Source organism: Aulostomus chinensis, chromosome 15 (assembly GCF_037954235.1).
Source record: "Aulostomus chinensis isolate RoL2024-O1b breed Wild chromosome 15, RoL_Achi_v1.0, whole genome shotgun sequence".
In the NCBI taxonomy this organism is placed as follows: Eukaryota; Metazoa; Chordata; class Actinopteri; order Syngnathiformes; family Aulostomidae; genus Aulostomus; species Aulostomus chinensis.
Window position 1 is genome coordinate 16,453,387 of NC_141334.1, and position 14,993 is coordinate 16,468,379.

At 41.0% G+C, this 14,993-nt stretch overlaps 1 protein-coding gene across 1 annotated transcript in view; it reads right to left on the bottom strand.

Moving 5' to 3' along the window:
- Positions 1-1,732: 1,732 nt before the first annotated feature.
- pcdh1a (protocadherin 1a) overlaps positions 1,733-14,993 on the bottom strand; it is an 89,454-nt gene continuing 76,193 nt past the window's right edge. Inside the window, exon 5 of the mRNA XM_086227242.1 lies at positions 1,733-5,642. Within this exon, the coding sequence (XP_086083368.1) occupies positions 5,272-5,642 (371 nt within the window). The 3' untranslated portion in view covers positions 1,733-5,271. The remainder of the gene's footprint in view (positions 5,643-14,993) is intronic.

Below are 14,993 nucleotides of genomic sequence, written 5' to 3' on the forward strand. Positions count from 1 at the left end.
ACTTTGCAGCAATTCCAGCGGCTTTCGTATGGAGGCACCAATCTGGTAGGGTAATTATTACTTTTGAATTGAGCGATAAATACCAGTTTTATTACTCCGTCTGACCCTTTCAACAGATCTGAGTTTATTCAGGTTCATTCAGTTTATGCTTGAACTCCATGTTTCATGTGGCTCTGTCCCGTGATGCTACCTGTTCTTGGCTTTTCCTTGAGAAGTACCTGAGATGAGGTACACACACACACACACACACACACATATATATATATATATATCAAAATACACTGAGGGTGAGGAGCTTTAGTATTGCTTTTATTCTTTAATGTAAAAAATGCAATTGTCCACAAAAAAGTTTGAATATTTACATATAAGTGTATGCAGACAAGCTAGTCCAGTTATGAGGGGAGAAAATAAAGTTATTTTGAACTTCCAGTCATGTAGACAGCATGTGGTTTGGGGTTTTTTTTTTGTTGAGATTTTTCAACCCTTAAGAAGAAATTTTGGGACGGAATTGGCATGGAAGTATTAATACTTATGAGTCTGCCAGCCCAGCGCTACTCCACTACTGGGAGCTCCAATTTTCAAACATGACTGGACAAACTGTTTCTCAAGGCTCCAGGGTACCAGGCATTGATGTTCTCCTAATTTGGACCGAAACATGTTTTTGTTTTGTTTTTTTTAAATAACGACCTTGGATGTCAACCTTGCACAGCCAAAGTTAGTCAGTATATTACTTTGAACAATATGGTTTTCAGTGCAATGTGTGTTAGTCTTAAAAAAATAAAAGCCACTACATTGCAGCTATACTCTCGTTATCTTTTTTGCCATCTCATTTATCATCATTTCCTCCGAGTATTTTCAACACTCTTGTTTTATTTGACTAGCGCATCTTGCCCGAGTTCCTTTTTTTAAAATTAAAATTATGAGGAAAAGTTTTTCTTGCCCTTTATAATCGATTAAATGAAGGCGAGTGCTGTGTTAGAAGGTTAAGTTTTATGTGGTGGAGATGCAGCAAGCAAGCAGGACTATAAGAGGCATGCCGTCATTTATTAGAATCTACATGTTTTCCTTTATCGTGTTTTTAAGTGCTGATAAAAATGGCAGCTCATATGTTACTGTAATTTGACACGTGATTAAATAATATGGCATTTGTGCACAAATAATTTAATCAATTCAATTCATAACTAATGTGCTAAAGCTCAAACGCGGCGGAGATGTTGACATCCAGACATCTTGAGAGTTCCTTTTTTTCACTGGATGCTTTCAACCGTGGGACATTGCTCATGGAAAAGAAGAAGAAAAAGAAAAAAGCAACTCTGAATGCGTCCACATCTCGAGATTTACATCACAAGCCCTAAACCTTCTGCTATGGACAGCTCATCAATGCGTAAAAGAAATGTCCTTTATTATGCTGAGTGCATTATGGGGACCGTGTACTTGTGGTACTTTGTTTTTCTAGTAGAAGTAGTGAACACAGGTCCTGGGACTCTCCTACTTCAAACCCTGGAATGCATCCCCTCTCAACATTCTGGTGCTTCCTGACTTAGAAATGAGGAGCTGTTCCCTACATGACAAGAATACTCGCTCTCCGTAATGAGCCCGGAGTCTGAGAGGGGACACACACAACGCACTGTCGTTGTGTAAAATGTGGGACATAAAAATAGAACAGCTGAACTCTTGTTTAACACCTTCAAAAATGAAAAGAAAACCCACCGACAACCTTCATTTTTCCCTGAAGTGATTTTATTACAAAGTTCATGAGGACAGTATTACAAGAGAAGTTGTCAACATGCGAAAACAGAACGAAGCAGAACACAGGAGTTTAACAAACTGGTAAGATAAGACAATCCACTGTTCACGATAAACATAAAAACTGATTAAGTCCTCAGGAGGTGGGAGCCGGTGAATGACTACGGTGCAGGCATAAAACGGCCACATTCACACTGACTCAGCAAAGGTCAATCCAACCAAGGCAAGATGTGCACATCTCAAGAAAAAACAGGTTACAATTTTTATATGCCATCGGCTTTTCTCGGAACTTTTAGAAAGCTTCACTTGTATGTACATAAAACTGTACAAAAACATGGCATCACAAGCATTTTATCCTATATAAATATACCAACAATTAGGATAACGACTAGATTCTCTCTTGCAAAGACATATTTTCAAGGCAATCGTCTTTGTTCTAGATGAACTGTGAAAAAAGATTAAATGTGCAGTTAATTTCAGTCCGTTTAGGAGAAGGGCCTTTTGAATATGAACCAGCACTGACATTTCATAAAAGTAAAAGAACAGGAAGAGTAAACAGTTTCTACCAATTATCTTTGGAATTCATGCTAAAAATCACGGCCTGCTTGCCAGCAGACGCAGGGTTGTGGAGATCTATGTACACTACACCACCATCAACAGATTTCTTTATTTTTTTCACACAACCAGTTTGCTAAGTCTGACCAGTACGTAATAATAAAAAAAAAAAAATTCCAAATAAAAAAGTCCCTTGCCAATTTCAGTACATCTGTCCACAGAAATGATCACTATACAATACAGACTACAGAGAGGCAAAAAGATACTCGAGTGAATTCAACATTAAATTAATGTTAAGTACAAATTAAACATTATCCAACATATTTTTTGAATATATTTAGGTGAGCCGTGATGGATTTTCATTGTCTGTTGTTGGAGAGTTCATTCGGATCAAAAGGAAGGTCAAACATCGTCATATTTGTTGTTCTCGTTTTGTTTTTTTGTTGTTGTTTTTGTCTTTTTTTTTCCCCCCGGGGTGAGTAGCGGGTCATTATCGGCTGGAGTTAAGGAGTGTGACTCATCGAGAGAGAGAGAGAGAGGGGGTAAATAAGCCCAGGCTTGGTTTTATTTTGTGGAGGGCATAAATCAAACTGTCATTCCATCCGGATCAACGACAGATCACAACTTATCTGCTTAAGACATCCCCCCACATAGTTGATACATCCCAGATCCACTACGGCGATAAGTATTCTCATAGGCTGGAATCAGGTTAGGGATTAATCCCAGTGAGGAATACAGATGCAAAAGTGACGATTCAAATAGGTCAAGTTGTGAGTGAAGCTGTACGACATTGGCTTTTAATCGCTCGTCAATATCTTGTCATTAATTTCCGGTCAGCAATCTGACTTGCTACCCTCAGCTCTGAGAGGGGCGCTTAGGGGAGCCGTGGGGGTTTAATCACAGTGTATCATGGCTGTTGTTTGAATTTTATTCCAGTTGCTAAATGGCTTTGAAAACGGCATAATGTGCTTTCTCCCCCTCAAGACAGGATAATCGCCCACATTATTTAATCATGGCCATGTCCAGTAATTTCCATATGTTTTCAGTTTAATTATTCTAAACGCGGTTTTCAATGGTGGCGTGATGAGGTAAGTGCTGATAAAAATACCACTTTTAACTGATTGTAGCTCTGCAGGGTGGATTTGCATTATCTGGTGGGTGCCTTGTCCTGGGGGTGTGCTCACACACGCCCTAGCTCAGGACTCATTACTCACCCTAATTAGGAAGTGTCCATTCCAGGCTTTTCCACTCTTACTCAGAGACACAATCTCACCATGGAAATACTCTGCAGAGGTGAAAGGTATCTACAAATCTAATCAAATCAATGTTCAAATCAAAGACACGGGCGAGCTCCACATTGTTGTAAGGCAAGCTAATGTAGTCATTATTAACATCCAATTACTGCCTAATACATAGTGTCCTTCACAAATATCCTTCGGATTCACTTGGCAAATCTTTGTAAAGATAAATGAAACCCATGGGTTTGGCCAATAATTTGTTCTTAGCAACAATAGCCAAATGAGGGGAAATGCCTCATAACCATTAAGTATATCGTCTTCAGTCGAAGGGAAATCATGATTAAAAGCAGTCCACTGAGCCCCGACTCCATTATCTAAACCTACATTGAAAGTATTTCATTCATTGGAACCGCTATGGAAAATAAATTTATTTGGAGAGCTCTTTTCCCCCCTCACACTTAAACACGGGGTTCACCTCTGAAGAAAGTATACGTCCAGTGAGAGTAGAGCCGGAAACTTTGAAAGCGCTCTGAATATAGCACTCACCTAGTTTGCATCAACGTTACTTCATAAGTACTCCGTTTCTCCAACGCTCTCAAGTGCTTTCCTTTTTTTAGTTTTTTTTTCTTCTTCTGAACGTTCATGTAAATAAGTACTTGTGCATTCATTAGATCGACAGGAGTCCATAAGGGAGGAGTGGCGCGGGCTTTCAGAGGGAAAGAGTTTCGCACGGAGCCGATCTGATTGTCAGGGTAGAGAAGACGACGTTTGTGATTTCACAAACAGTGTGAGTCACAAGGTTGTTTTTTTTTTTTTTTTGAATGAAAAGCCAATCAGAATGTCTGGAGCGAGCGGTCAGTGTCGGGTCATTGTGACTCCGGGGTACTGCGGCCAAGTCAACCGTTTTCATGACGAACGATAGGTCACAGTGCTGAGAGTCAGTGGAACGTAATGTCTGTTCCATGTGTTGCCACACAGCTTTCTCCACCACCGGCAGAGCTCTACAGGGAGCAGAGTTAAAGGCCATTCTACTATGTTTATGGGTTGAAGGTGTGTGTGATTATGTGGAATGGCTAAATGCTTTCCACAATATTTCAGCTCCACTACTGGAGATGGTCTCAATCAAGTTTTAACAGCAGCAGCAAAGAAAAGCTTAAATATGCTAAAATTCTGAGGATTCTTTTTTTTTTCTTTCTTTTTTTTTTTTTTCAGCTTATGCCAGACAAAAAATATATGTATAACACACCATTCAAATGTATTTACAGCACTGTACAGTAAAATAGACCATTTCATTTGATTGTTAGTCCAAAGTGTTACGCCTGCTGATCAGGCTTTGACCGGCTGTCTATTAAATTATCTAACAATGGCACAAGATCACGGGTCACAATTTTCAAATTCAAAAGATCACTTCACAGAATAGGCTAACTACAACAATAATTAGTTACTACTTAAGTAGCAATTACCATCTGCGCTTTCATCTGTGTCCTTCAAGATTTTGTATAAATAAATGAATGAGTGCATTGATTAACTTTGTGGAATTCTCAATAAATACGCTAATAAATTAATAATTTAAGGAGGAGATGAAAGAAAAGTGTTCATGCCAGTGATTGGATGAGTCACAGCCTATACTGTTTCCTACTAAACGGGCTTCGGCGTTAGCGTGTGGACAGCCTTTTTTGTTCTTCTGACACGGGTGTATCTTTTCTTCATTTGTGCACCAATTAAGATGACCTCACAGATAAATTTCTCTTTTTGGAGTGTGAGCAGATGGAGAGGTGGGTGGGAACTCAGAGGCTACGCTCAGGGGCATCTCCTCTAAGGGGCAGTCCTGACTGGCGTCGTGACCACTGCTGGAATAGGCACTGCGAGAGGGTGGAAGGCGTGACCGGTGCTCTTCGCCACCCAGCCTGGCACTCCCGTTTGCGAGGCGCCCCAGGCTCCCTCTCTCCTGGTAAGGCACAAAGGTGGAGAGTTTGGGGGGGTTCCTGGTCTTGCGTACAGGGGAGGGATGCCCTGGCATCCAGCAGGCGTCTGAGTGGCCCAATTCACTGCACTCACTTGTACAGTTTCCGGTCATTGCCACATCGGGGAGAGAGCGAATATCTGTGGACAGAAAAGAGGCTTCTTAAGAACTCACACATACATACACACACATCATAACAACAGCCATAAAAGTAACAAACCCTTGTAAAAAGCCATTTGTGATCAGAAATGGTGTCATCTGAAGCACCCCGTGAAACCCGAACACCACCGCCAACCCCCGCCCCCCCTCCCCCCCCTCTTTGAGGTCTTTGCAGCTGTTGCTAAGCAGTCGGCAGCAGTTGCTATGTAGCTGTTGCTATGCACTGTGTAATGAGCGCTGCTGTGTGTAGTCCACTAACTGATGTGATACATTCAGGAGATGGCGTGCTGTGTCTATGTCATTTAGAAGTATCCAGCAGCAGTTTGTCTTGTATGTTTGAGATATATCACAGTATTGTTAACAATTTCACCAGAAATGTATTGATTTCTACTGCATGTGGATGGTTTGCTGTGGAAAACACTTCAAATATGTGTCAACACGCTAAAACACACACACACACACGCATGCACACACACACACATAGTACAGTGTTTGGTTACAAATGGAGGGAATGGATTCCTTTGGGCAAAAACAAAGTCGACAGAGTTATTGATTGACAGCGCTCAAATGAGTTCCCTGCCCTTGATTATCATCCATTTTTTATTCGACTCTTCCTAATTAAATAAATGGGTCTGCGACCCAGTGACCTCGTTTTATCACGCAAAAAGCTCCAAAATAAGTCGCCTCAGCTTTCACTCTAGAGTGCCACAAAAAATGAAACTCTTCACAGAACGCAAACAGAAAGCTGGCAGCCTAAAGACCCGTCAAGCAGCCTACCTGTTGACAAGCCGGAACATACGGCCCAAATTAAATGGAAATAGCCTTCAATATTTCTTTGTTATCCCTTCAGACACAGACTAAGACAGCCAATCAATGTCCGTTGTAAGATCTGCCAGCCTGTGATATCAGCCACATGCGATGTTTTGATGGCTGTGATGAATGCATTACTGTAACGCCACAGCGTTGTCCACACCATGAAAGAACGTGTCCATCACTGACGCCTTGCCTTGTTTAGTAGCTACAGGACAGTGTGTGTGAAAGACAGCGTATTTGTTCGTCAGGGTAGAAAGATGTTGCAGCATGTGAATGATGCAACCTCTAGAGATGACGTATTAGTGAGAGTTCACAAGCCAGTAGAGGAAATGCCATCTTGACAGTAAGCCTATGAGATGAACCATCAGTATTGTACTCATGACCAGTGGCAAGATAATTATCCCACAAAATGTCAGACCTCTGAGGCTGGAAAAGGCGCATCTGGCCCACCAAGGACGTTTCAGTCAATCAAAAGCTGAAATGACAGAGCTTTGTGTTTTGCTCTCATTCTTATGTTCCATATTTATGTCTTAAAATATCCATTCATCATAGGTAATCCATACTCAATTGTCCCATTGTGCAGTAAAATAATAATTATTGGACGGGAGAATGCACAGCTCGATCTATTGTTGCTCTTAATCTCATTGTTCCTGTAATCCTAAAATGTCTACTCTCCTAAAAAAAAAACACAACCGAGCAACGTTCAGTCTTATTCTTGCTTAATTACACTGTGCTTAAGTGGCAAATGCTTCCTTCTGTTTATTAAGACTAACGCCACTGAACTGGAATTCTTTTCCAATGAAGTACACTCTTACGCCTGATAAAAAGAAGAAAGAAAGAGAAATTAACTCGAAAAGAAAGACAACTAAGGTAAGACCCTGTGTGTGTGAGTGTGTGTGTGTGTGCGAGCACGCGTGCGCTGCATCATGCATGATGATTGGAGTTTCATTTTTCAAGCGCTCCCATGAGCGTCGTCTGTATGCATCACTGCAGCGAAATGGACTCTTACTACAAAAGATGTTCACAGGGAGAGAGTTGAGGAAAGTGTTGAGGAAGACGTTTGCGAGCACAAGCACAGTCGTGTAGGCATCTACTCCAAAAGGATTTCACACTTAATTAAAACCTCTCCAAAGCTTCCAGCAGGTTTCCACTACAGCAAGTGGCCATGTGTAAAATTCTGCATAGCTCTGTGACTAAAAAAAAAAAAAAAATCATTGTAGGGGAAAAGGGGTTACATTGACACAGGTAAACCACTTCTCGTGTAACCATGAAATGTGTTTCTTTTCTTTTTTTTTTGGTTTTCCTTCGTGAGTTAGACACGCACACGTGAAAAAAAAAGATGGATATGAATTCAGTTGAACACAGGAGATAAAAGTTCAAGATGAACACAGATTGCCACAGCTTCACGTTTTGGTGATTGACTTTAGGTTGGCTCTGATTTGAGGAAATACTGAAGCTTCTCCTATTGGACAGTTCAACCATGCCTGAACACAAGGATGAGGTTTCTAGCATGAATACTCATATTGCCTCTAGTTTGAGTTCGTGTGAGAGGTTGTTTGTTTTTCCCTTTTTTTTTTTCTTTTTTTAAGAAGACATTCTTGCTCATTTCTTCGTTCCTACTGAGTTTTGACTCCTTTATTTTGAAATTACTGTCAACTTATCCTGTTAGCATTTGTGTTTTATTCCTCTCGCGTGTCGGCGCACACGTCGCCCTCCGTTTATTGATTTTCTTTGGAATTCATTCCTCTGTTTTCATGAGTAACTTTCTCATAGTTCACCATATATAGATGATATTCAAAATACTGTCGTTAATGGAGCGATAACGAATATATTCCAAACACTGTTTCTACACTTCCTTACATTTAAGTCATTCAGTTCATGCAAATGACATTTTTTCTACTCCATGTACATAATCGTGCCACGCATTGCTTTTTCTACATCCCCTCTAAGTTAAGCATTATTACTCTGTCAGGGTCTGCCCTTTGCACCAGTGTTTTTAAGGGGAGGCGCCACGAGGTCCAGGCAGGATCAGCAGGGGCTGTGCGGTGAAAGCAATAGAGAGGGGTGAGGTAGAGGGTCTGGGGGGGGGTTGTCAGGAAAAGGTCCAAAGGGCTCTCTGTTCTGATTTAATGAAATAGCAACAAAAAGAAAGTTTGCAGTAACCCCATGAACCTGGAGGAACGGAATCAAAGCCACCGAATTCTGAATTCTACTCATCACCATCATCAGCAGCGGCAGCCAGAAAATTAGCAATGACAGCTAAATGCATCTTCTAGCTTGCCAGAGTAACAGCGCCAAAGTAAATATCTCATATCATCGAGGGAGAACATTGATGTTGGGATGCCAAACTATTTTAGTGTTCTAATATCTTGTCTATTAATGCTTCATCAGAATTTATTCCTGAAGAAGCGTTGACAATGTAAGAAGTAAGAGGACTATATTCAGCTCCTGCGACTTGTCATGTTGAAGTGATTGTTGCTACATGCTGTCACACATCAACATGCTATCATAAAACACTGGGCAACATAAAAATTAAGTCATGTAACACCTTTCAAGAACAGATGTCAAAAAGTCTTTCACAGAGGTAATAAGCGAAAATATAAATATAGACATAAAACACAATATAAAAAGAAATAGACAACAAATAGAAAAGTTACACAAGCAGAAACAAACAGGTCTTGAGATATATTTTTTAAAAAGTTTCCATAGAAATTAAGTCCAGAGGGAGAGACTTCCAACATTTATAGGACCAACAACCTCAAAAGCACAGTTCCCTTTGCTCTTGAAGCAATACTTCACCCTAAAAGTGTGTTTTGGCTTTCCAGTAAACATAAATGTCTTAAACTCACAGAGATGTATTTTCCCCCCCCTACAAAGTTAAATCCTTGTCAGTCAAGAAAGCAGAAAGAGCCAGCCATGTCTCCTTAGCTTGAATGCTAATGGTGACTGAGTGCTAGTAACAGCTACAGTGACACAGCAACAAAAAAACTGACCAAAAAGGCCTGTTAACAAACTCTGAAGCGCATCACTCGTCCACGAACACTTCAACTCGAGATTTAAAAAAACAAAAACAAAAAAGCTATCCTGGGCAAGTTTTGCTACGTGTGGTTTTATGGCTGTTGTTAGCAAATAGTTGTCATTAGCTTCAAGGTAAAGCTGGCTCTTTCTGCATTCTGGGGTCACATAGAGGTGATGGTGGGTGGGTGGGTGGGTGGTGGTATCTTTGTGCGCTAAAGACGCCTATTTTTGAGAACTTGAGAGGCAAAATCCACTTTTAGGGTCGTGACAAAAACACAGGAAAGACTGTGTTGAAGCGGACTCTGTTGAAGAACATGTTTTAACAATTGCTTGCAATGACCTTTCTGTCGCACTCAAATCTCTCAACATAAAAATCAATACGGATAGTATTACGTTTGAGTCGAACGTTTGCCACGGCCATTAGCCATCTGCAGCCACTTACAGTGTGGTAGAACACTGTCTGCTTTACACATCAAAAGGTACTTTGATGAGATTTGATTGAATATTTGCTGGACACGATGAAGCAAATGAGTCATCTAAGGGGTGAAGGAGCAGCCAAAGGCGCATTGGGAAAATTGGTATTTTCACTTTCATACACCTAAAAAAAATCCAGCTCACAGTCGGGAACAAACTCTTAAGAGTTTATAGTCTTGTATGTCAGGGATGGAGAAGCGAGTTGGATGACGGAGCACAGATAGGCAAACCCCGACACCATTATGCCAGTGGCTGAACAGGCGGACTGGATTTAGAGAGCTTGTGATTTGGTTTTGAAGAGCAGTGACTCGATGACATTTCTTCCTGTCTGCATGCCAGAAATCTTTCCCTCTCTACTTGAAGATAGATTGCAAGTCTAGCTTTCTCCTTTTATATTGGGTCAGTTCCATCTGTGAGCTTAAAGCTCGAATCATTAAAAAAAAAAAAAAAAAAATCCACCTTCTTCTACCACCTTCGACTGCAGTACCAAAACATGCACTCCACAGCGCGGTTACAGAGTAGGGGTGTACATAGAGCTTAACCCCCCGGCTGACAGATACATGTGAGGGGTGGGTTTGCATGCTGCTTGCATCAGGGTGCCAGTGGGAGGTGTTGAGTGTCTGAGGCAGGCTTCCTCATCGTCTGATCCCCTGCCCATAGGCATGGGGGAAGCTGCCTCTTCCTGAGATTTCACACTGCTGCTCTCTGTTTGATTGCAAATGCTGCCTCTCCCCACCGGCTGCTTTCTAGCGTGTGTGCCACACCGCTATGATCGATGGAGAAAAAAATATGAGACCCACAGCTCATAGAGGGATAACGGGGGAGGGGAGGGGCAGCTACTACCGTTTGGTAGTGTGAGTGATATTAATGATGTATTTGTGGTCCCTGCAAACAGTCAATGTAGCAAATGACTAAAAAAAGAAAAAAAAACAACTTCCAGGAAATAGAAATATGCCATATTTGAGCAGACATCGGTGTCTGGTGCTGGCTATCTGGGTAATAACTAGGTGTGAATGTACACCGTTGTCATGCACCGTGAGGAAAAACAACAAGAAACAAGGGTTTTGTATATCTTTAGCTATGACATGTCAAGTCTTGTTATTCAAGTGCTCGGAACAGATTCTCTCAGTAAGCTGAAGCAACCGAAAGCAGCTTTTTGTTCTCCAGAGGGGTGAATTTTTGAGAGAGCAAAACTACAAGCGCACAAACATAGTGTCGATATGCACATTCCTCTCACTCATTGCATCTGAATGTAGAAGAGCCGTGCTGGAGTTTGTCACCTCATACGTTTTCTCACAAGCAAGATTGGAATATGCGGGCTTTTGTCAGATTAGCATAAGTGACATATGAGTTAAAAGAGCAGTTTACTATTTAGTCACAGTACTGGAATGATTTTATTCCAGCCTGATACACATAAACAGCTTCCCTCAGCTGCTTTCATATTTTTCCTTTCACAGAGACAAAAGCACAGCTCGTACGTATTGCGCTTTAACTGGTTAAATGTTTTGGGAGTAACAAGATCTTAATCAATTCTCCATCGATTTGTAGTGTGTAAGGTGATTCCAGGATAGGAATTGATATTGAAGTTTAAGGCGCACGTGTCAAAGTTACCCTAACCCTGTAGGATCGAAATGTTCGGCTTCCTGAGCAGGCGAGACTCTTGCTGACAAAGTCTGATGAGTGGAAATGTCCGCCAGCGGCACGTCAGGAAAAGCTGCTGTAGATGGTTCAGTGGGTGATGCTACACCTCCTGTCAGTTCTCTCGACATCCACCATTTTGTCTTAGAGTTCCTTTATTTGAAGTCTGCTTTTTGTATCACTGCATTTGACAAAGCCTTAGCACCTGCTGACAGATCACGCTATGCACCAGCTCCTCCAATTGAGAAGTTGATATGCGGTGTGATATGTCAACCAATGAGGCTTTGATAAAGTGTGACACACAAAAGGCATCTTCAGATAAAATAGATTCAAAACACTGGTGGGAGAGTGGGAGGGAATGGTGATAAATGATGATGCAGTTGCTTTTCCAAGTCATATTATCATTTCTCTTTTTGTGCGCAGAGGTGTTTGTGAAATACTGGTGTGGAGAACAGCTTCACGCCTCTGGCCACAACAATACGTTCGGCTTGCTGGTCAATTACTGACTGGAAATTGCAGTCTGAACCTTGACAACAGAATATTGATCCACAGTGGTTGCCAATGCAAATGCATAAAATAAACAAACAAATAACAAACAAACAAACAAAAAAGAAACATCCTGAATCTAAAGACTGTTTTCCTTATTATCAAAGGACCAATTATCCAGATTATCACATCTCAAACTGCACCAAGTGAATTACTGACGCGTTGAAAAGCAACTGTCACGCACAGTATTATCAGTTACGGTTTTGTGATTGCAAAATGACATAAAACTTTTGAATATGTGCCAGATATCCTTCCTATCTTTTTACAGTTAGGTATCTGACCCTATTTAAGCAATCTACTAATTCAAGATGTATGTGCCTTTGGGGGCGCGCTGAATCCACCAAAATCAATTAAACAGTTAATAATCTCAGAGTGAAGTCCGGCATGAGGAGTAAAAGGCCTGTCATTAGACACCTAATTAAATCAGGGTGTGTTGATACACAAATCTACCCAATAACAGTTCCGACTTCGTCTTCCTCCAACAGCCACCTGCACCTTGGCGCATTACTTAGGAGGCGTACATGGTGAAATAAATGTTTTTCTGACGAGTAGAAAAATGGTGGACTTGGTATTTCAGAAGCTTTATCCTGAGATCTTTTTTTTTTTCTTCCTCTCCATACCCAAGGTTCTTCCGTCCTGTCCAATTTAGGGTTACATTTTCCATATCTGCTTGTGAAATATCCCATATATTATTTGCTGCACGCAAGGAAGTTACTTTACACGCATGAGAAGCCAACAATACAGAGTACTGACTGAAAGCCTCCTGTGTAAGATTCAAAGAAAATAGTGCAGTGATACCTCACAAAAGTAAATCACAAGCCATCTTGTCACGAAGCTACGCCGCTGCGTAGTGCTTCTCTAAATGCGATACCAATCAAATGTGCAGTGGAGGGGGGGGGGGGTGACGTTCAATGTAACAATATTTTATGTTACGTATGTTTTCATGGTGATCTTTTGCACGTTTGTGCTTGCCTTGCATCCCTGTGTGTACCAAGCAGCTGAACTGTGAACAGACACAGTCACTGTCCACCTTTCCACCTTTTAAATAGCAAGAAAAATACTAAAGGTAGGAACGCACCAACACTGCACCTCTGCTTTTTTTTAGTTTTCTTTTTTTTTTTTAGATCAACGCAACCATCGACGTGAGCACGAGCACATTTGTTAATCACACCTCGTGGAAAACGAGCGATGCTTTGACGGTTTCGCCGCACCCTGTGATGCTTTGCGTCAGCCCTCAGACGGCCTCCATTAAGCTCCTGGTTCTTATTCAAGATTGCCTAGAGAAGAACTCACGCCTGTATTGCTTTACCTAAATCTTTCATTATGGTAGTCAGCCCAGATAATAAACAGCATTAATCTATACGCTGTATTCAATCACATATTCATGCACATAGAGCTTTAGGGGCTTGGAGTTGAACGTGCATGTTAAAGTTGAAAGGCATTAGTTAATCATCAGCGCCTTGCTCCACATTTAGACATTTGAATTCAGTCTTTAGGCCAATACAGGTATTTTATTAATGTTGTTCATTTAAATCTTTACTGCAGGCCACTCCTCCGTTGATGGTGTAAGAAGAAACTCAGGGATGCTGCGCCCGCTGTCTATAAATACAACATGATATACGGTATTGTATCATCCGTCAGTGCAAATAACGATAATAATGTGTAAAGCTGCACGAAAACAACATCAAAGATTGAATAATGACAAAAATGACTGCACAGACATTTAAGCTTCATGGGTTTGTTTTGTCATATATTCATGGTGGCCATGTGAAAAGCTTCTTGCATAATTACATTTGGGCACACTGCGCTTTATCTTCTCCATGTTTCCCTCACTCCTGAAATAGGAAACCTTGTATTTCCCATTCACTTGTAATTTAATTAGAAAAAATCAAAGAAATGAAGACCCAGAACCTGCTGTGCACGGTTGTGACTGGACACTCAATAGGCTGATTATTCTTCAACGAGGAGCAACTTCATTACGTATTCTGCACAGGTGAGAAGAAGCACAGGGCCCTCAATAGTTGGAATTGAACTTTGTTTTTAAAAAAAATGTTACTTTTTCAGCTGCTCACTGCCGAACAGATTGATTTTTTTTTTGCGCTAAATTTTAGTGATAAAAGCTATTCTTTTGATATATAAACCAACATGGGTTTGATTGATTTACCCTTGAGCGCTTAAAAAAAAAAAAAAAGAGAGGAAAAAAACCAAAACAAGACGTCTTATCAAAACAACCCAAGTTTCAGTTTGATATTCCCTAGATTATAGACTCACGGTTTAAAATCAACATGTTTCTGCAAACGCACCCTTGGTGCGTACTAAATCTGGTTCTGATGGAAAAACCTGCGAGATATATTTGGCTTGGCGAAAGCACGAAGGGTGGAAGACGAGATGGAGCTGACAGAAATGAACCGCCAAAAATACCTTACCTGAGAATGTTCTGACTGATTAAATGGGAAATATTGTCATGACAATTAGACAGACTGTTTGATCACACAACCCCTCTCCGATCGCTGTGTGACATTTACTTGAGAGTCACTTGTCTATTCCTGTCTCAGACCCAAACGTGTTTTTTTTTTTTTTCATCTTCTCTGAATGTCTCTTTCTTGGTCTCTGCCTTTGAAGCTTTTGAAAGCTTTTAGGCTTTCACTTTTGCTCTCTGTGGCCTTGTCTAGCACGGTGGCGGCGCTCGGCGGCCTCATACTCGCAGGTACAAGATGCTTCCTTTAACAACAGCAGAAGGGGGAACCAAAGTAGCTTTATTGTCAACGTTCATTGCATTTAGATGTTTATTTCCTTGAAGCGACTTCCATACAGTAATGGATTTTTCTTTTCCAACTCAGGTC